Source organism: Manis javanica, chromosome 1 (assembly GCF_040802235.1).
Source record: "Manis javanica isolate MJ-LG chromosome 1, MJ_LKY, whole genome shotgun sequence".
NCBI classification, from domain to species: domain Eukaryota; kingdom Metazoa; phylum Chordata; class Mammalia; order Pholidota; family Manidae; genus Manis; species Manis javanica.
Window position 1 is genome coordinate 22,857,055 of NC_133156.1, and position 20,393 is coordinate 22,877,447.

At 48.7% G+C, this 20,393-nt stretch overlaps 1 protein-coding gene and 1 long non-coding RNA gene across 5 annotated transcripts in view; both read left to right on the forward strand.

The window, feature by feature from the left end:
• LOC108401443 (guanylate cyclase soluble subunit beta-2-like) overlaps positions 1-5,274 on the forward strand; it is a 43,341-nt gene extending 38,067 nt beyond the window's left edge. The window contains exons 14-16 of one of the 3 annotated variants that reach the window (XM_037011588.2): positions 466-620; positions 3,519-3,670; positions 4,899-5,274. In XM_037011588.2, coding sequence (XP_036867483.2) covers positions 466-620; positions 3,519-3,670; positions 4,899-5,044 — 453 coding nt within the window. In that variant the 3' untranslated portion in view covers positions 5,045-5,274. The remainder of the gene's footprint in view (positions 1-465; positions 621-3,518; positions 3,671-4,898) is intronic. The other 2 variants (XM_037011580.2, XM_073230140.1) reach the window with 2 other exon arrangements.
• Positions 5,275-5,847: 573 nt separating this feature from the next.
• LOC118971135 (uncharacterized) overlaps positions 5,848-20,393 on the forward strand; it is a 29,143-nt gene continuing 14,597 nt past the window's right edge. For both annotated transcript variants that reach the window (XR_005059431.2, XR_005059432.2), the window contains exons 1-3: positions 5,848-6,229; positions 8,050-8,339; positions 19,027-19,138. This is a non-coding gene — a long non-coding RNA (uncharacterized lncRNA). The remainder of the gene's footprint in view (positions 6,230-8,049; positions 8,340-19,026; positions 19,139-20,393) is intronic.

The window sequence follows — 20,393 nt, forward strand, 5'->3', positions numbered from 1 at the left end:
GGCTGGATAAATAAATTGTGGTATAATCTCATGGTATAATCTCACAATAGAAAAGAATTCACAATAAAAGAATGGGTGACTCATACATGTAACAGTATGGATGAAATCTCAAAAATATTAATTTGGATAAATGCAGCCTGATACCAAACAGAATAGAGTGCTTGAGGGCATCGATGTGAAGTTCTAGAACGGGCAGATGGGTCTTTGGTAGAAGAAATAAGAAGGCAGTTACCTCTGCAGGGAGGGATGCAGCTTAGCTGGAAGGGCAAAGGTGATTTTTCTAGGTAATGGAACAACTGTGTGTTTCACTCTGGATTGTGGCTGCAGGGATATATGCTCCTGTCAAGACTCACGGAGCTAAACACTTAAGATGTGTCTTTTTCTTTTATGTAAATTGTACCTTAGTTTAAAAATAAAAGCAGGAGTATTCAATGGTCCCTTTTCAGTGAGATTCTCTCTCTACAGATCAGAGTGGGTATCCACACAGGACCAGTCTTAGCAGGTGTGGTTGGGGACAAGATGCCCCGGTACTGCCTGTTTGGAGACACTGTGAACACAGCTTCCAGAATGGAAAGTCACGGGCTGCCCAACGAAGTGCACCTCAGTCCTGCCACCTACAGGTAGCCGTCCCCTCATCCGCGTCTGCCTTTGTCCTGCCCTCCTCCCAGGATGCCCAGAGTCAAGCAGCCATGCGCTGGGGGAGTGGAGGAAATGGGTGTCTTTTTCTCCCATGCCACGCCAATTTATAGAAGACGTTGTACCAGACAATACAAAGATAGATTTGCTCTCAAGGAGCATATGGTCCAATGCAGGGATTGGCAAATTATAGCCACAGGCCAAATCCAGTCTGCCGCTCGTTTTTGTAAGTAAAGTTTTATTGGAACACAGCCAAGCTTTTTAATTTACACCTGGCCTAGGGCGGCCGTCATGGTACAAAGGCAGAGGAGCCCCTGTGGCCTGCAGAGCCCAAAAAACTTACTACCTGTTCTTTTATGAAAGAAGTTTGGTGGAAGAAGGACAAAATATTCAAATAATTACTTTTTTCAAAGCAGGATAAGATGCATAAAAATACTGATGGTTTCTTGGGAACCTGTAAGTCTTTCTAAAGTCTTTTGAATATGCTGGTTCATTTACTGTTGCAATAGCTCCAGGAAGATGTGCTGTTACTACCCTCATCTACAGGTAAGAAAAAGTCCCACAAAAGGGTTAATAACTTGCCTCGGGTCACAAGGTTGGGAAGGAAAGGAACCTGCACACAGCCAGGGGGTCAGGCTGGGAGCTTCGCGGAGCCCCGCTCTGCATGCTCATGTCTGCAGGAGGCTAGCAGGTGCTCTGGGGACCCATGCAGGGCCGGGCATGCAGCACAGAGATGCTCTCGGAGGAGGACATGCCTGGGCTGTGTCCTGAGTGAGGCTCTCCCAGCAGGGCTCAGCCGGGGCCGGGCTGGAAGCGAGAACCAGGCAGCAGACGCATAGATGCAGGGTCAGTGCCCCACTACAGACAGTCCAGTCGGCGTGGAAAATAGCAGCAGAGCATGGAGGGAGTGGTGTGCGCCCTGCAGCGGGGCGAGGGTGTACCAGGAAGGCAAGGAAGGGCCCTAAAGCATGTGAGACCCGAGACAATGGCCAGGTCAGGGTCCCATCGGACACGACTTTGCTCAGGCCATGGAAGGACAGACCTGAGCACCAGGAAATGGGACAGACAGCACCCCCATGGAGTTCAGTTTGAACCGGGACATTGGTGGTGGGATTTGGGGGAAAAGTAAAATCAGCAAAGCTTAGTAATCGCTGGAAATGGAGAAAATAAGAAGGAGGGAGGACCCTCGAGTGCCTCCCAGTCTCCACCCTGGGCGACCAGGGCCTGAGTCTGTCCACCTGAGAAGGGACGCATAGGAAGCATGCTGTCCCCAGGGGCAGACCATGTGCTCAGGTTTGGCATCGTTGAATTCGAGGGACTGCGGAACATGTAGGTGGAGGTGCCATGAAATGGGTGGATGGAATCTGGCGTCAGGTTGTTGGCTGGGGGTCCAGACTTGGAGTAAGTGACACACTGGTGGTAATGAAGCCACGAGAGGTGATAAGATCACGGAGGAGGGCAGTGCAAAAAAGTAATGCGTCAGTGGTGGACAGAGGAAGTGAGGCCGGTGCTGGAGTCACAGGAGACAGAGGGGAGCCGGGGACGGGCAGGGTGATAAGCACCCTGTGCGCATTTTTAGGCAGGAGGGACTGAACAAAAATGTCGAGTATGGTAGCAAGGCCTGGGAAAAGTTCGCCAGAGGTTTGGGGACATTATCGGAAGTGGTGGTGCTAGGACGTGGGGTGGGCTCTGGGTTATGCAGTGACGATAAAAGGAAGCGAGCGTTTGTGTGGGATTAAGGCACAAGATGACCATGTGGGAAGTTTTTTGCTTCTGTTTAGGATGGAAGCGACCTTAGCCACCGGGAGGCTGACGGAGGCTGCAAAGGGCAGCGAAGATCGGGGAGAGGTAGCTGAGGGGGCCGGGCCTCGAGGACGTGGGGAGGGCGCATGGATGGGTGCCCTTGAACCAGACACCTCATTCTCTGCAGCGTCTCACTTCTAATGGGTGCAGTTTGGTAGATGAATCAGGTTACAAAGCACAAGGCACGCTCAGCAGCTCCAGTGAGGACAGCAGGTGCCAGTGTGGGACTTGGGGCGCGTGGTGAAGGTCTGAAGTTCCCTCAGAACTGGCCACGGACAAGGGAAGGTTGAGGGCTGTGAATTTGAAGCGTTGCTGGTCGGCACTGTTCTGTGGGTTTTCACGGTCCTCCTGAGGTCTTCCCCTTGGGTTGGCAGCCAGAAGTCATGGAGTAAGTAGTTAGGATGAACACATACTTGGGGAAGGTGGGAAGCAGGTGCCGGTATCCAGGGAGCCTCCTGCTCAGAAGCACGGGATGCTGCACACAGTGCCCAGGAGGGGGTGGCGGCAGTGTGAGGGCTGTGCCAGGAATGGAGTGCTGGAGGGGAGTGTGGTGATGGGGTCCCAGGGTTTTGGTGGGTCCCTGTGCATCCCACTACCTTAGCACCTGCTCCGAATGTCTGAGCTTCCTGCCTCCTCTCTATGGAGAGGGGTCTCGGAAGCACCCCCTCCCCCATATGTGCCCTGGGTCCCCCCATGTGTGCCCTGGGCACCCCCCCACTGTGTGCCCTAGCCCCCTCCTTCCCTCATATGTGCCCTGGGTCCCCCCGTGTGTGCCCTGGGTGCCCCCCTGTTGTGTGTCCTGGCCTCCCTCATATGTGCCCTGGGTCCCCCCGTGTGTGCCCTGGGTGCCCCCCCATTGTGTGCCCTAGCCCCCTCCTTCCCTCATATGTGCCCTGGGTCCCCCCGTGTGTGCCCTGGGTGCCCCCCTGTTGTGTGTCCTGGCCTCCTCCATATGTGCCCTGGATCCCCCCCGTGTGTGCCCTGGCCCCGGACCTCCCGGTCACCCTTCCCCTTACAGCCCACTCTCAAGTTGCAAACCTGTGACCTTTGCTGTCTGGTGTGTATTTCTCCCTGTGCAGAGCCCTGGAAAACCAAGGGTTTGAAATAATCGAAAGAGGTGAAATCGAAGTGAAGGGTAAAGGGAAAATGACCACTTACTTTCTGGTCCGGAGCCTGAGCGCCTCCGAGGACGAGGTCCCGGGCAGGCCTGCAGCGCGGCTGGACAGCGCTGGTGAGCCGGCGGGGGGCGGGGTCGTGGGTGTGCGTCGAGGGGGAGACAGACGAACCGTTCAGTGGTCCTTGTGCATGTGGAGAAGCAAAGGCACAGAGGGTGTTGTGTGACGAGCGTTCTGTGGCCCTTACTGCTGATGCGCAGCGATAGTCCAGGAGCAGACGGCTTCGCCTTCTCAATAGCAACAATTGCATTTCTATCGGTAATCGTTTGCTGCGACGCAAAAGCAAAACTGACCTCAAACTTTCCAAACACACTGTCCTTATCAATTATCCTGCTTGTTTGTGTTTTTGGAAAATGCAATTCCTTTTAAAATTATAATAGTGATTGCATCTCAAAGAAAAACAGCACCTCCATGAACGCTGTGATTCAAACTGCAATGGATCAAGAACCTGTGGAATAATAGACACTGGTGGAGAGTTAGCTAAAGGCAAAACAGAAAACCCACATATGAATAATTAACAATTTCCAAAAAGCATTAAATGTTGCCCAGCATGATTCTGTCTATTGCGGGGGGAAGGTGGGGGAGGATGTGCTCTGGGGCCGAAACGAACGTGGAGCTGACGACCTCTCCACTCACCCAGCTCTAGTTTGCCCATACCCTTAAAAATGCCACATTTGAGGGTTTATGAACCTCGGCTTCTTGCTGGATTAGTCCCAACTTACGCATGATGAGCTAAATCCTCCTCGGGCCCAGAGGTGGTTCTTTCCAGGGCTTTCTCCCTGACCTTCTACTTAGACATGAGAATTGACATCTTTGAGTCTGTGCTCCGCTTTATGAGTATGTTAATAACTTTACATAAATCCTCTAACTCAGTTATCACCACAGCCTGGTTTAGGAGCAGTCCTTATTTCCCCACTTTTCTGATGAGGGTAAATGAGGTCCAGAGGGGTTAAAGGACAGTGGCCTTGCTGGGTGTGAGCATCGGCCTGTGTGATGGGCCCAGCGGGTCGTGGTCTTGGTGCTATTATGTGAACTATGCAGAGTAAAGATTTGGTATGTGACTGACAAGATGACGCAGTGTGGGATGAAAGAAATGACGTGGCCACAAGGTGGAGGTCTGCGTGCTGTCTGGGCCTTTCCGTCCTTGGCTCTGAAGGTGTTCTGCAGCAGGCAGGGGAGGTGCCCACACCGTGCTTCCTGGGGCCTGGCTAGACAGGAGGCCCCCTGACCGCAGAGGCCCGTCTGAGGCCGGACCGATTGCTTCACCCCATTGTTCTATTTCAGCTTCTGACGAATCAACACCGGAAGGGATTCCGGGGGCAGGACCGGACTCCATGGAGGCGGCTGCGGGACAATGGTCTTCAGCCCAGACGAAGACGCACCCCTTTCCCACTGACACTCTGCCTTCTGGTTTCTGCGCTCTGTTGTAACCCGGGTAAAATGAACCCCTCAGCTTAGTTTTCCCGCTACTCAGTTTTATGGCCACAAAGAAAAGTGCCTTCTTGTCATCTCTCAGCTCAAAACTTTTTAAAGCTATGTCTCTTCATCACTGTCCCTTTGAGAATAAAAGTCTAGAAACGAAACACAGTCCTGACAGGTTTGGACAATGTGCTTTTACCCCTTCAGTTCAAAGCCAGCCCCCCTGCACTTTGAGACTCGGGGTCTTGTCTGTTCTCACAGGTGATGTCAGGCTGTGGGCCTTTTCTGTTTTCTTGCCACAGGAGTGAATGTTTTTCATGCTCTCATCACTTTGGTTCCACTGAAACCTGCCTCCAAGCAACAGCCCCAGGGGCCCACTCGAGGGACACCCTGAGCTTGGAGCTATTTGTGGGCAACGTCTTGTTTTCAATGATGGTGGGAGGGAGGGGTGGAGGGAGGAGGGGAAAGAGACCCAGACCCCGCAGTTTATAAATCACCCCGTAACACAGCAGGACGCGGAAGGCACTCAGCCAAGGGCTGTGAAAGGAAATGATTTTCATTCCCAGCCCTGGGAATTATGTGGAGCAATAGAACAAAAGCTGCACTCCCCAGAGACTTTCTGGAGGCAAAATGGGGGTAAAATGTGAAAATCACAGGAAAGGCGGAGTTAGGAAAGAGTGGGAGGCAGGGCAGAGTGCAGCCAGATGCCCAGGTCCTTCGGCCGGCTGCCGTCTGTCTCCACGCTGCCTCTGGCCGCAGGTGTGGGGGGGCCTCTGCCGCGGGGTGCGCCGGGAATGTTCTCAGAGGCTTGGGGTGGGTGAGAGGGGAGGCAGGGAAGCCGGTCTGGGTGCGGACTGTGCTCTGGCATTGGCGATGGCGGGAGAGTAAGCTTTTCTTAACCCAGGTAGCTAAGAAAACCTGAAGGACACACATACGCTCATCCCTGCTAGGACCTTGTCTCCCCCAATCCCACAGGCAGCAGAGGGGGCAGGTGACGGGAGCTGAATCCCACGCTCCGTCCTCATAGACGGCAGCTGCGTCTGTGTGCAGACGGGCAGGTGTGGCCGGCGGCTCAGCAGGGCCACGCAAACCAGGATCAGACTGGGCACAGGGCGTGGTGTCCAGGGATCTGGGTTCTTGTCCAGGCCCCGCTGCTTGAGGTCTTGATGCCACGACGTCTCCAGCTGTAAAACGGGGTGAGTGACAGCTGCCCCACCTGGCTTACGTGTTGTTGCTGTTAGTTTTTTTGTTTTTGTTTTTGTTTTTGGTGAGGATTCAGTGAAATACGAGAGCACAGAAATGACGACTAACATTATTCACCATCAGCCATATGCCAGGCACTGGTCTCGCATGCATGTGACATCTTCCCCTGGCAATGAGCGGTAATAAGACAGCCCCTGCAGTTTCCACTTGACAGACAAGGAAACAGACTCAGGGAGATTCACTAGCCCATAATCACACGGCCGGTGCTGACGGTCAGCTAAGCAGGACACGTGCTGGTCGGTGCTACTACCCAGGGGAGCTGGATTTCCTGGCGCTGTGGACCCTGGAGCCAGGCGTGACCAGGTCAGGATCCGGGCTCTGCCACTTACCAGCTGTGCCAGTTTGGGAGCGTTGCTTAACCTCTCTGTGCCTCAGTGTCCCTTCCGTAAAATGGGGTGATCAGAGGACCTGCTTCATCGGGTGTCATGAGGTTTGCATGAAATGTACACAAGCACGTAAAAGAGCTGCTGGCACTGAGCCCTCTTCAAATGCAGGCGATTTTTAATTTTAAAATGCTCCCATGAAATGGTCTCCCTGCTAACCTAGGGGCAAGGAAAGATGGCCGGCTCGCAGCTCTTGCTGTTCCCTGTATGCCTTCCTTCAGGCCATTTAGCTCAGCTGTGAGCAAGAAGCCAGCCCAGGACCCCTCACGCTGTTAGGCGGCAGCATTTCCCGAGACGCTAGCTTTTTGTTCTGCTTTGGAAGGAGAGCGGCCCTGGCTTCCCATGGGCAGCTTGGGCCGCCTCCCGGGCCCCGGGGCACACGGTTCAGTGCTTGGCTGGAAGCTGTGGAGAAGAGGCCGAGCCCTGGTTGACAATGGAGAGGATTGTGTTCGATGTTTACTGTGATTGGAATAATCGTTTCCAGCTGTAAATGAACACCTACACCCCACATTTGGTGTCCCCCTGGAGCCTTCTATCTCTTCTTTGGAGTAAAGAATAGGCGAGACAAACTTCAGGTGCCTGGGAAGCTTGAGTCAGGCTGAGACTGCTCCCTGAGCCCCTAAGGGGACAGGCTTTCTGGGAGGCACGTGCCTTACCAGTGGGTTTCAGCCCTGGGCAAATTCACTATGGATTCAGTGAAACTGAGTGTAGGGAAGTTGGGGCTCCTCTGGCCAGGATCCTCACTGAACTTGAACCACCTGATGATGTGACTGGCCTGTTGCTAGGCTACCGCTTCCACACCTTTAGGCAATGAGCTATTATTGGGCTATATAGCGAGCTGGGCCCAGGGCCCTGGGTGGAGGCAGATGCTAGGGCTCCACCTACACCGGGAGAACAAGCCAGGTAATAAACCCTTTCACCCCAAAGAACGTTTTGCAGTCAATTTCTTTGGTTACACTGAATCTCTAGGGAACTTGCCCAGGGCTGAAACCCATTGACAAGATACCGAGGGAATGACAATGGAATCTTCTTGGGGTGAAAGGGTTTATACCCAACTTTATTCCCACTGTGGCAGGTCAGTCACTAGAATCCTGTCCACTCAGTGCGAGTCTGCATGCAGCCAGCTGGTCTCTGACCCCCGGGCCTCTCTGCCTGCACAGCTGTCTCAGTCTCTGTCCTCAGCACTGCCACCACTCCAGTCTTGTCTCTGCTCTCCTACAGCCTTGCAGCCATACCAACGTGTCACCCAGAGCACTGGGCAGAGCTCTTTATACAGAGTCAGTAACAATGCATTGCCCACACGTGTGTAGTGAGCTAGCAACCAGGGCCAGCTGAGAATCCTGCTGTAGGAACCTTCACTTTCTCTGCAGCCCGTCTCTGGGTCGGAGCCCTCAGGAGCCTCCAGGCCAAGCTGGGGTGTGTGAACATCCGCTCAGAGAGCAGATTAGCTCACGGGACGCCTGACCTACACTACTCTGCAGCATGCTCAGCTGGGGCTCCCTGATATCCGGCAGCCGCACTGCCTGTCACTCCCGATACCAGACTTTGGCATCTGAGCAGCGAATGCTGTGCCCGGCAGGGAGGGCAGAAAGTCTCCAGGCTGAGCCACGACCCGCCTCAGAACCTTCCAGGAGAGGAGCCCGCCCACACCGCCCACCTGGTAGGTCTGGCTCCAGCCCCCAGCCCCCTCCAGACCAGGGCCCAGCCGATGGGCCCAGCAGACTGGGATCCATGCAGACGGCTGGCCCACTTCCGACCTGGCCCAGCGGGCCAAGGACCATTACGAACTCACTGGCCTCCAGCCCACGGAGAGAGCCCAACATTTTCATTAGTAAGAATTCGAAAACACTGTCCACCATCCTTCCCACTGAAGCCCAGAGCCAAATTCCTCTGCGTCTTCAGCATGCCCTGCCCCCTCCCAACCTCCTGAATGCCAAGCAGCCCTCTGAGAGTTCATGGATGTGGGCGGAGGGCACAGTAACAGGCCAGGAGGTCTCCTCTGCCTCCCTCCCTCCTGCCACCTGGCTTTCTCCTGGAGCCTCTGTGCTGCTGCCCGCCCGCCAGGGCCTGGCCAGGGGCTGTCGCGTCTCCCCTCCTCTGGACCATGACCGCCTTGTTTTTCCAGCAGCCAAAGTCCTACACCCTTTCTTTTCCACCCTTTCTTCCTTTCCAACTTTCCTTCAGCTCGAGTTGTGTGCGAGAGAAAGACGGCGAGCCATGTGCCCGGCCGGGGATGAAACCACTTCTCCCCACTGGTAGCCGGCCCACTGCCTGCCCATCGGGGTGACGGGGAGAGCGGGGCACGTGATCCCCACAGAGCGCCATCTGGCCCCACCAGACTCCCACTGATGCTGATCTTTCGGTCGCTTTTTCCTTATTCTTTGTTTCTCTCTCTTTTTTCTTGTTCCTGCGGAACACTTCATCTGTGGCTATACACCCAGGCCCGGCCCCTCTGGAGGGAGCCTGTTCGGGACACGGATTCAGCACGGCGTATGCCCCCTGCCCCGTGTCCCCCTGTCGTTGTGATGTCAGGGCTGTACTTTCAGATGGAAATCAGGCAATTATGCTCCGCATGGAGCAACCTGACAGCTGACGCGGTTTTATACTGCTGGCCGTGTCAGGAGGACAAAGGCAGCCAGTCTGCCGGGGATGGTTAAAAAAATAGAATATGTTTCAAGAGTGAAGGAAAATCCAGGAATAATTAACCGCGTGATGGGAGTTCAGAGACCCTGTGGCTGTTCCACTTAACAATGTGATGATGACGTGCCGACAAGCCGTTCCTCGTCCCTCGGAAGGCAGCCTTGGAAAGCCGATTACACTGTGCGTTCAAGCAGGTGGACGCTGCGTTTCACGTCTGTTTCCCAGTTTCCAAAGGCAAAGCCTCAGAATTCTCACTTGTTGGGCTCCCCTCGCGCGGCCCCAGCTGGCTTGGGAAGAGGGGCGGGCAGCTTGCTGTGTCACAGAGCAGCTTCTGGCGCTGGGTGCTGGGCACTGCCCATCAGTCTGTCTGAGGAGACCAGCATTCCGGGTGCCATTGCTGGGGCACGCCAAGCCCCAGTCTAGTGCTCCATCCTGTAGGATGTGGGTGCTTGTCCGGCCCGTGGCTTACAGATGGGGAGACAGGGCAGAGGCAGGTGCCAGAGCTGGGCATCAGGGGGAGGCCTGCCCTGCGCTGGGCTCAGTGCTGGTCCCTGGGTTCTGTGCTAACATTTCAATAGTGGGCAGAAAGACACGGACTTGCTTGGCACCCTTTATAAATGGCCCTGCGCAAGACGCATGTAATGAGTGACCTGACTGGGAGAGACCTACATAAAAGTTAAAAGTGAATCTTTCCCCTAAAATATACAGCTGTTTAAACAAACGATTAGTTTGGAGCAGTGAGATTAAACACTCCATGGGCACAAAACTGGGTTTAAGTTAGCAAAGCAGAGTGTTACCACTGCTGGCCGTGCTCCGTCCTGTCACAGAGGAAAGAGCTCAGAGCTGACCGTGGGGCGCGGCTGTCAGGTTTCAGCGTCCCTGAATTTCCCCTACATGCAGCTGCCTTGGCCTACACTAAGGCTGTGCCAATTAGAAATGAGGAAAAGGGCAAGACTTTATCTCTCAGAAAAAGTGTTGTTTGAACTAAGCTGGTGACAAAATAAGTCGGCGGGTGTGCAGAGCAGTCTCGGTGTTCTCTCAGTTAAATGAGTGCCATTTGGAAAGTCCACAGGCCCCACTGCAGAGAGAATGCATTAAATAAGCAACACCAGAGGATTCAGGAGACAAAACCTCTCTAATTTGCCAGTGAGCACTCCACACAGTCAGTCGCGCACAGCACCCTCTGATCGCGACTGTAACTTACCCACGGGTGGAAGAACATTTAAGGGGATTCAAAACTTGTTAGATCATTAGCTTTGTCTTAAGCTAGAAAAAAAAATTGGATTTCTGCTTATGGAAAAATTAGTTTTTACTTTTTTCATGTTTATGAAACACGTTTACTTGAATATATTAGAATAATAGGCTTGCGTTCCAGACATGAGGAGTAGCGGTAAGGTAACCTTTTCGATAAAGATCTTAATTAAAAGAATTGAAAACACTGGTGAAAGGCACAAAAAAGACCGACGTCACCAGTCGCCCAAGAAAGGGTCGCTTAGGGACTTCCCGGGCAGCCTGGACACCCACCACGCCAGCCAGATCTCTCTCCGCAGAGACCCGTCACCAGCGACCTAGGGCGGGGACAGCCTGGAAGGAAGAAGATGGGAAAGCCAGTTGGAAGTCAGAGATTTTTAAATCAAGAACAACTAAAAAGATAGATTCAGGAAAGTGTTCAGAAAACCATTCAAGAGCCTTTAGGCCCTCACCTTACCTTATGATAGAGGCTAAACAAACAAACACCTCTGACCGAAGAGGAATTGGATTGGCTTTTTTCTTCTCTTTAGCCCATTTATTTGAAAATAGTATAATTATTGTGTGATTGTTACTTTTTCAAAGTGATTATAATTGATGAATCGACATTGTTTTGGCCCAGCTCTTCCAAAAAATGGTGTATGTGTGTAAAAGTAAAAAGTAAAAACCAATTTTTCTGTATCACCATAATAGAGAAGCATTTAAGAAAAGCAAAGCAAATTGTCCACCAATGAGAATGCAGAGATCCACAGGCATGCGACACTGCAGGAAAGGTCTCCATTTGTTGTTCTGACAGAAACAGTAAATGAGCCCTGAACACTGTGCCCTTTACTGTATTAGAAGGAATGAAATGAGACAGTGGGAAGACAACAGAAAAAACACAGGTGGCATCCTTCATACCTTTGAGAAAACGTTTTCAGACTGAACCACAGTTACTCATGGAAGTGAGTCACAGCCTCCACATGGTCTGGGGTGAACAGGTGATGTTGATGGATTTTCAAATGTTGTACCATCCTTGCATCCCTGGAATGAATCCTACTTGGTCATGATGGATGACTTTTTTGATGTATTTTTGAATGCGGTTTGCTAATATTTTGTTGAGTATTTTTGCATCTATGTGCATCAGGGATATTGGTCTGTAATTTTCTATTTTTGTGGTGCCTCTGCGTGGTTTTGGTATGAGAGTGATGCTGGCCTCATGGCATGAGTTTGGGAGTATTCCCTCCTCTTCTACTTTCTGGAAAACTTTAAGGAGGATGGGTATTAGGTCTTCACTAAATGTTTGATAAAATTCAGCAGTGAAAGTATCTGGTCCAGGTGCTTTGTTCTTAGGTCGTTTTTTGATTACCAATTCAATTTTGTTGCTGGTAACTGGTCTGTTCAGATTTTCTGTTTCTTCCTGGGTCAGCCTTAGAAGGTTGTATTTTTCTAGAAAGTTGTGCATTTCTTCTAGGTTATTCAGTTTGTTACCATATAATTTTTTATAGTATTCTCTAATAATTCTTTGTATTTCTGCAGTGTCTGTTGTGATTCTTCCTTTCTCATTTCTGATTTTGTTTACGTGTGTAGACTCTCTTATTTTCTTGATAAGTCTGGCTAGCGGTTTATCTATTTTGTTTATTTTCTCTAAGAACCAGCTCTTTGCTTCATTAATTCTTTCTATTGTTTTATTCTCAATTTTATTTATTTCTTCTCTGCTCTTTATCATGTCCCTCCTTCTACCAACTTTGGGCCTCAGTTCTTCTTTTTCTAGTTTCATTAATTGTCTAGACTGTACATTTGGGATTGTTCTTCTTTCCTGAGGTAGGCCTGTATTGCAATATATTTCCCTCTTAGCACAGCCTTTGCTGCATCCCACAGATTTTTTGTGGTGTTGAATTATTGTTGTCATTTGTCTCCATATATTGCTTGATCTCTGTTTTTATTTGGTCATTGTGTTTGTGGGCTTTTTCATTTTCTTTGCATAATTTATTTCTAGTTTCAGACCTTTGTGGTCTGAGAAACTGGTTGGTACAATTTCAATCTTTTTGAATTTACTGAGGCTCTTTTTGTGGCCTAGTATATGATCTGTTCTTGAAAATGTTCCATGTGCACTTGAGGAGAATGTGTATCCCTGCTGCTTTTGGGTGGACTATTCTGTAGAGTCTATTAGGTCCATCTGTTCTAATGTGTTGTTCAATGGCTCTGTCCCCTTACTAATTTTCTGTGTGGTTGATCTGTCCTTTGGAGTGAGTGGTGAGTTGAAATCTCCTAAAATGAATGCATTGCATTTTATTTCCCCTTTTAATTCTGTTAGTATTTGTTTCACATATGTAGGTGCTCCTGTGTTGGGTGCGTAGGTATTTATAATGGTTATATCCTGTTGTTGGAATGACCCCTTTATTATTATATAATGTCCTTCTTCTTTTCTTGTTACTTTCATTGTTTTGAAGTCTATTTTGTCTGATACAAGTACTGCAACTTCTGCTTTTTTCTCCCTATTAGTTGCATGAAATATCTTTTTCCATCCCTTCACTTGTAGTCTGTGTATGTCTTTGGGTTTGAAGTGAGTTTCTTGTAGGCAGCATATAGACAGGTCTTGCTTTTTTATCCATTCAGTGACTATATCTTTTGATTGGTGCATTCAGACCATTTACATTTAGGGTGATTATCGGTAGGTATGTACTTATTGCCATTGCAGGCTTAGATTTGTGGTTACCAAAGGTTCAAGGGTAATTCCCTTACTATCTGACAGTCTAATTTAACTCAGTATGCTATTACAAACACAATCTAAAGGTTCTTTTTTCCCCCACTATTTTCTTCCTCCTCCATTCTTTATGTATTAGGTATCATGTTCTGTACTCTTTGTCTATCCCTTGACTGACTTTGGGGGTAGTTGATTTGATTTTGCATCTGCTTAGTAATTAATTGTTCTACTTTCTTTACTGTGGTTTTATTTCCTCTGGTGACAGCTATTTAGCCTTAGGATCACTTCCATTTATAGCAGTCCCTCAAAAATACACTGTAGAGATGGTCTGAAAATACACTCAGCTTTTGCTTGTCCGGAAATTGTTTAGTCCCTCCTTCAAATTTAAATGATAACCTTGCTGGGTAGAGTATTCCTGGTTTGAGGCCCTTCTGCTTCATTGCATTAAATACATCATGCCGCTCATTTCTGGCCCATAAGGTTTCTGTTGAAACGTCTGATGATAGCCTGATGGGTTTTTCCTTTGTATGTGATCTTTTTCCTCCCTCTAGCTGCTGCTTTTAAAAGTCTGTGCTTATCCTTGATCTTTGCAATTTTAACTATTATATGTTTTGGTGTTGTCTTCCTTGGGTCCCTTGTGTTGGGAAATCTGTGCACCTCTATGGCCTGAGAGACTATTTGCTCCCCCAGATGGGGGAAGTTTTCAGCAATCACCTCCTCAAAGACACTTTGTCCCTTTTTCTCTCTCTTCTTCTGGCACCCCTGTAATGCGAATATTGTTCCGTTTGGATTGGTCACACAGTTCTCTCAATATTCTTTCATTCCTAGAGATCCTCTTTTCTCTCTGTGCCTCAGTTTCTTTGTATTCCTGGTCTCTAATTTCTATTCCATTTACTGTCTCTTCTACTACATCTACTCTGTTTTTAAATCCCTCCCTTGTATGTTTCATTTCAGATACGGAATTTCTTAATGATTTAATCTCTGTCCTAAATTTGTCCCTGAGTTCTTGAATATTTTTCTGAACCTCCATGAGCATGTTTATGATTCTTATTTTGAACTCTCTTTCAGGAAGATTGATGGGTTCAGTTTCACTTGGCCATCTTTCTGGTGTTTATGGGATTTTTGTCTGAACCATGTTCCTTTGACGTTTCATATTTGTATATGGTGGCTTCTAGTGCCCAGAAGCTCTACTCCCTGGAGTTACTCAGCACCTGGAGCGATGTTGGGGGAGCGATGTCGCAGGGGAGCGGAGCTGGTGCCTGGGGGGAGGAAAGAGCTGTTTCCTGCTTCCCAGCTGCTGTGCCTGTCTCCACTGTCAGAACCAGTGGGCCAAGCACACAGGTGTAAGCCTCTGTGCTTTGCATTTGTAGGTGGGGCCTCCTAAATCTTTTACATTTAACCTTTAATTCATTTGGAATTTGTCCTGATGCATGCACCTGCCTTAATTTTGTCTAAATTGCTACTTGTCTTAAAATAATTTATTGAATGAATCAATTTTTTGCTTCTGATGTAAAATGTTACTTTTATCGTATACTAAATTTTAGTATGCATTTGGGTCTAGCTGTGGTATTTGTACTCTGATTCTTTATCTGTCTACTCTTCAATACCATACTCTTTAAGTTTTGTAACTTAAGAATATATTTTAATACGTGATATGGCTAGTCTATGCTTTATTATTCTTGTTTTAAAAAATTCTTGTGAATATTCTTCCTAATTTATTTTCTCATGTGAACTTTAAAGTCAACTTTAAAGTCAATCAGAATTACAAGTAGGGAGATTTAAATAGGAAGAGCTGATATCTTTATGATATGTCTTTTACCCAAGAATATGGCTTTGTGTTTTTTAAAGACTGCACTTGTGTCTTTCAGGATCAGTTTAGAGATTTTTTTCATATAGATCTGGAATATTTCTTAGGCGTATTCTCAGTCAATTTAGCTTTTTTGTTATTACTGTGTAAAAATGATCTTTTCTTCCACTATGTCTTCTAACCAGTTGTTTAAATATATGAAAGCTTTTGAAAACTACATATTGATTTTATACTAAGCCACTTTTCTGAATTCTTATTTCCATAATTTTTTCCAGATGATTCTCTTGGGCTATCCAAGTATACAAATATATAATTTGCAAATGATAATTTTACTTCTTTTAAACATTTTATGTATGTCTAATTTCTCTTTTCTGTTCATAACATCTGTCTTATTCCTAACTTTAGTAGCATGCTGTTGTTATTTCTCCTTTAAACAAATGCTGACTTTCAATTTGGTTTATGTTAGGGAAGTACACATCTGTTCCTATTTCATCGAGTTTTTGTAGATGAATGATGGAAGTTGAATTTTACTAATCATATTTTAAGCATCTAAAGAGAAATACATATTTTTTCTTTGATCATTAATATGGTGAATTCATATAAATCGACTTCCCAAAATGGAACCATCTTTACATTTAATAATCCCACTTTGTCATGTTGCCGCACCCCCTTAATGAGTTCCTTGAGACTACTTGGTAATGTTTTGATTTGTAGTTCTGCAACAGCACTTTTACAAGTTTTTAAAAACCGTACAATTATTACCAGGCTTTCATATCAGTTATGTTCACTTTCTCTGTCTTGTTTAATACATTTTTCCTATGCCCATATCCATTTCATTTTTCTTGGTTTCTCATTCGATTCTCTAAGGTCCTTACTGTGCTTATTATGGTCTATTTTCCCTTCCAACTCATCCTTGCTTCTGTGATGATTCGCTTTTTTCTCCCATTTATACCCTGGATCTCACCAGCTCACATGTCATCTCCTGTCTTGCTTTCACTGCCCATGGAGTCCTGTAACTGTGCATTGTGCCCAGGCATGGTAGGGGTAACTGCTTCATTTCATGTCTTACATTTATAGTAAAGTACTTTTTATTACTTTCATCTGCTCTTTGGCAATGTTTTACCTGCCATTTATTTTTTCTGATCTTTTTCTTGTTTTATTTTTTGAACTTTTGAAATGACTTAGGTGGGTTCCTTCTGATGTCTCACTTTTAAGGCAGGACTAAATATTTGCAGGGCCACATCTCAGCCTAGTGTGAATTTTATGAATCACAGTCTCATGTGTGGATTTCAGATCTATCCTCTGTGGTCAGTACAGACAGGCTGCTACAGGGCTTTCCGAAAAGCACCTCTTCTTTTCTGTAGTTTGCCAATAGGGCATCCCCTGCCAATGTGTGATTTTCGTTTTTAACCGTCACCTCTACTTTTCACAGCTGAATTGGGTCCAGGAGAGTTCTTGTTGCCCTTACTTCTGCACTGTTCCTTCTGTAGGAGGCATGGCTCTTAGATGCTGCTCCTTACCTCCTCCTCTCTCCCCTTTTACAAGTGTAGTTCACAGACTCGTTCTGACTTCTGCAATCATGGACTTTCCTCTTCCTTCTCCTCTAGGCCCCCCTCCCTTTTTGCAGCCCTTCCATCTATTTTGTTGTTTGTGGTTTTAACTTCCTCTTGGTTTTGCTGAAAGTGGAAATTTTATTTTATTTGTTTCCCACAACCTTGGAGAATCACAGATTTCCACCTTTGTCTTCAAACCACAAAAGTACATAGATTTAACATTTCGAATCTCAACGACTGTTTGCAAGGCTCTGTGCTAGGAGCTGTGTGTGTATTACTATTCCTGGGAGCAGGCGTTTTATCAGCTCCACTTTAGTCATGGAAACTGAGGTTCTAAGAAGTCAGACAACTTACTCGGGGTAGCAGAGCCAGAACTGAAATCCTGGCCCAAAAGCCTCATGTTTCAGAGCAGTTTTCATAGGTGTGCAGGCCTGTCCTGCCTGAAACGCACGGGCAGTGGTAACGTTTCCCGTCACCCCGGTCCTCTGCCCCTCGGCCTTCCTTTTCATCTCCATGACAGCTACTGAAAGACCATGCCTCCTACGTTCATCATATGCTATAATCTGGAATGCAGCCCATGTAACTGGAGCCCCTATGAGCAAATCCCGTGCTGAGGTGACCACCTGCCACCGCTCCCGCGGAGCCTCCACAACCACACCCTGAACCACAGGGGATCGATCCTTTACTAAGACCTTCATAGAATAATTTCAGGCAAATCGTCCATTTTAAAAATAGACCAAATTATCTCTGAAGCTCCAAAGGCATCTTTTAAACCCAGATCATTTCTTAAAAACAGGACAAAAGAAATAAAAACCCACTGGTGCTTTTGTTCACATTTTTAAAAATAGCATACTGCATTTTGACCATTTTTCATTGTTCCCTAACAAAATCAATGCATTTAGCTCTCATGTTTAAAAGAAAAAAAAAGGTCAAAAATTCATTTTCTAAAAAATATATTTCCTTAGAAATTCTCTTTACCTTATGAACTTGCGTGGCCTTATAAACCTCTCAGCAGAGAGAATTGGGAGCCAGTTTCCTGCAACCGTAACTCCTACGCACCCTTTTTCACAAGTCTTTATTCTTTGGAAATGAAAACGCTGTGTTGAAAGCATTCACAGGAAGATAAACGCACAGCAAAGTGATCGGTGCCCATTTAGTGGCTCGCTGGCTCTCGGGGGGGCTTGGACGATGGAAAGCTGGCTTGAAGGGCTTTTTTGGAAGCTGACGTCATGCCTCGCCCCTGGTAAGTGAGGTCTCCTGGCTTCACCTCTGCCCTGCCTGAGCCTGCCCGACAGGAGGGACCTGGACAGATCGCCAGGCAGCCTGTGTGGTCTCCCTGGGGCAGAGCTTCCAAGCACGGCTTATCTTGGAACGTCCACTGCCACTGTGAGGCCACAGCACCAGGCAGAGAAAAGTGAGATTAGATCCCAAAGAGCCCCTCTGAGCCGAGACTGCGCCTCCCGGGGTCCCATTCTGAGCGGGGCGGGGGGCACACAGGAGGTGCCTGCTCTGCTAATTCCCTTGGTCCCCCGAGCCTCACCTCAGGTCACACCTGCCCAAATCCTGGCCGTTCCTGCTCAGACCCACCTCTCCAAGGGCGTCTGGTCTATAGCAGGCAATCCTGGTACCCCCCCTTTTATGGCTCTTCTGTTCTGCTGGAGAGACTCCATTTCCACCCATTTAAAGCCACACCCCTCTGCCTGGCTCTCGAGATCTGGATCACCTTACCTAGCCGCCCACTGCTCCTGGGTTCCTCGGCAGCCACGCTGGGTGCCTCTAAGGAAAGCTGCCAGCTAATGGCCGGTCTGCTGTCTTCCCCAGAGAGAGGTCACAAGGTGGCACGTGGAGGGTGTACATTTGCTGGAGCACATGCATCCTCCTCGGGGACAATGTACTCTTACCAAATATCCAAGACCAAATTAGCCACCTTCCTCTCCTATGCAGAGCGAAGGGGGGGCAGCTGTGGTCTCTGGTCATTGCTCAGAACCACATGCTCGTGGACAGATGCTTTGTTCCACACTCAGGGTGTTAAGAGTGATCCATCCCGCGCCCGCCCCGACCTTTACTGTTTTGAGTTCTCCTACCTGCTGGCCTAGCCACTCCTGCCTTCTTGTCTTTTGAGATAAAAGGTGTCATTTGTTCCTCTTACCAGTGTGCCTGCCTACTGGCTGCAGCAAACCAGAGCACAGAAATTTTAAGAAGTCTTTCAAAAATAAGAAACAACTGGCCTCAAGGGGAAGCCTGGACCCTGTGAAATATGATCATTGGATGGGGAGGTTGAGGGGTAGGGGGAGCGCAGGGCAGTGGGGCTGTGCACTGGAGTCCAGGTGCCCAGACACCTCACACCAGCTATATCTGACTGGGGCTGAATCCTCTAGGACTGAGGCCCCACACCACTATTTTATGTTTGCAGATGACCGCCTGGGTACAGCAAAGCTGAGATGCATCACTGCTCCTGGGCCGAGCATCACTCTCAGTGGCTGAACTGGTGGACGCTGTGAGCACGCGGTGGGAGTGACAGTACGGTAAGGCCCGGGAAGCCATGTGTGGCACAGAGAAGGCCAGCCCACCCCATCACTCCCAGGACCCCACATCCAGACACAGAAAGCTCATCTGTGTGACAAAAACATCCTCATGGGCTTTCTTGAATCATTTTTTTTGGAAATCTGTACATTTTTTATTTGGGTCATTAGGCTATAATCGATGTTATAATGTTTCTTAATCTCTTGAGAATTTCCACAGGGTAGATTTAGCTCTAGCCTTCTGAGGCCATATTCATTTTCATTTCAAAAAACAGGTACTAAGCCACTTGTTAAATGTCAAATCCTGGCCAGGTCCTGGGTCCACTCCCGTGTTTGGATGCTTGCTGTCAGGACTCAGGGGGCTTGGCGTATCATATTCAGCTAGGATTTATTGCAGCCACACAGAATCATAGGGGAAAAGACGCAGGTGGCGTCTGGAGAAATCATGTGTAGGCTTCCTTACATGCTGTCCCTGCACAGGCGCCCAGCGTGCACCCCAGCAGCGGCGCTGTGACGACACGCATGCAATGCTTCTGCCCCAGGGAAGCCCACTGGACTCGGGCCTGTGGTGTTTACTGGGTGCTGGTCACGGCAGCAGCCTCTGCCTAGAATACCCTAAGTTCCCAGAGCCCCAGATGGCAAGCTGTTAAACCACAAGTTGTGCACAAACAGTTCAGGTGCGGTGGGCCCCTCTGCTCACAGCATGTAAGGAGTGCTTGTCCGCCAAGTCCCCAGACACTGACCAGCAGTCAACCTGGGTCTGAGGCCGGTGGTGGCAGCCGTGCCCAGACGCTGAGGTGAAGTGCCTCTGCCCTCCTGAAGCCATGACTGGGGACAGACAGTCACCCTATAGCCACGGACGTGGACACGTCTCCGTGCCAGACCCAGGCACAGTCATCTGCCCTGGCCCGGAAGGTGGGGAGCCTCCGGAGGCTTTCCCAGGACAGACAGGGAAGGTGGGCCCTCAGGGCCCTGGGCTCTGGCCACTAGACTAGGGAGGGGCTGGCAGAACGTTCCGGGTCTACAGACCAGGTGGCCAGAGCATGTGTGGACACCCGGGGGTCTGCAACGGCAGGGGCGCAGGCTGCGGGGCTCCATCCTTAGAGTGGCCACTGGAAGGTTTGAAGTGAAGTGTCATGGTCATTAAATAGCCAAATATCCAAACAATTAAAAGTCACTGTCATTATAAAAGCATAAAGAATACTTCAGTTGCCTAGAAAAACACTCGCAAAATGATATTGTCAAGAAAAAGGTCATA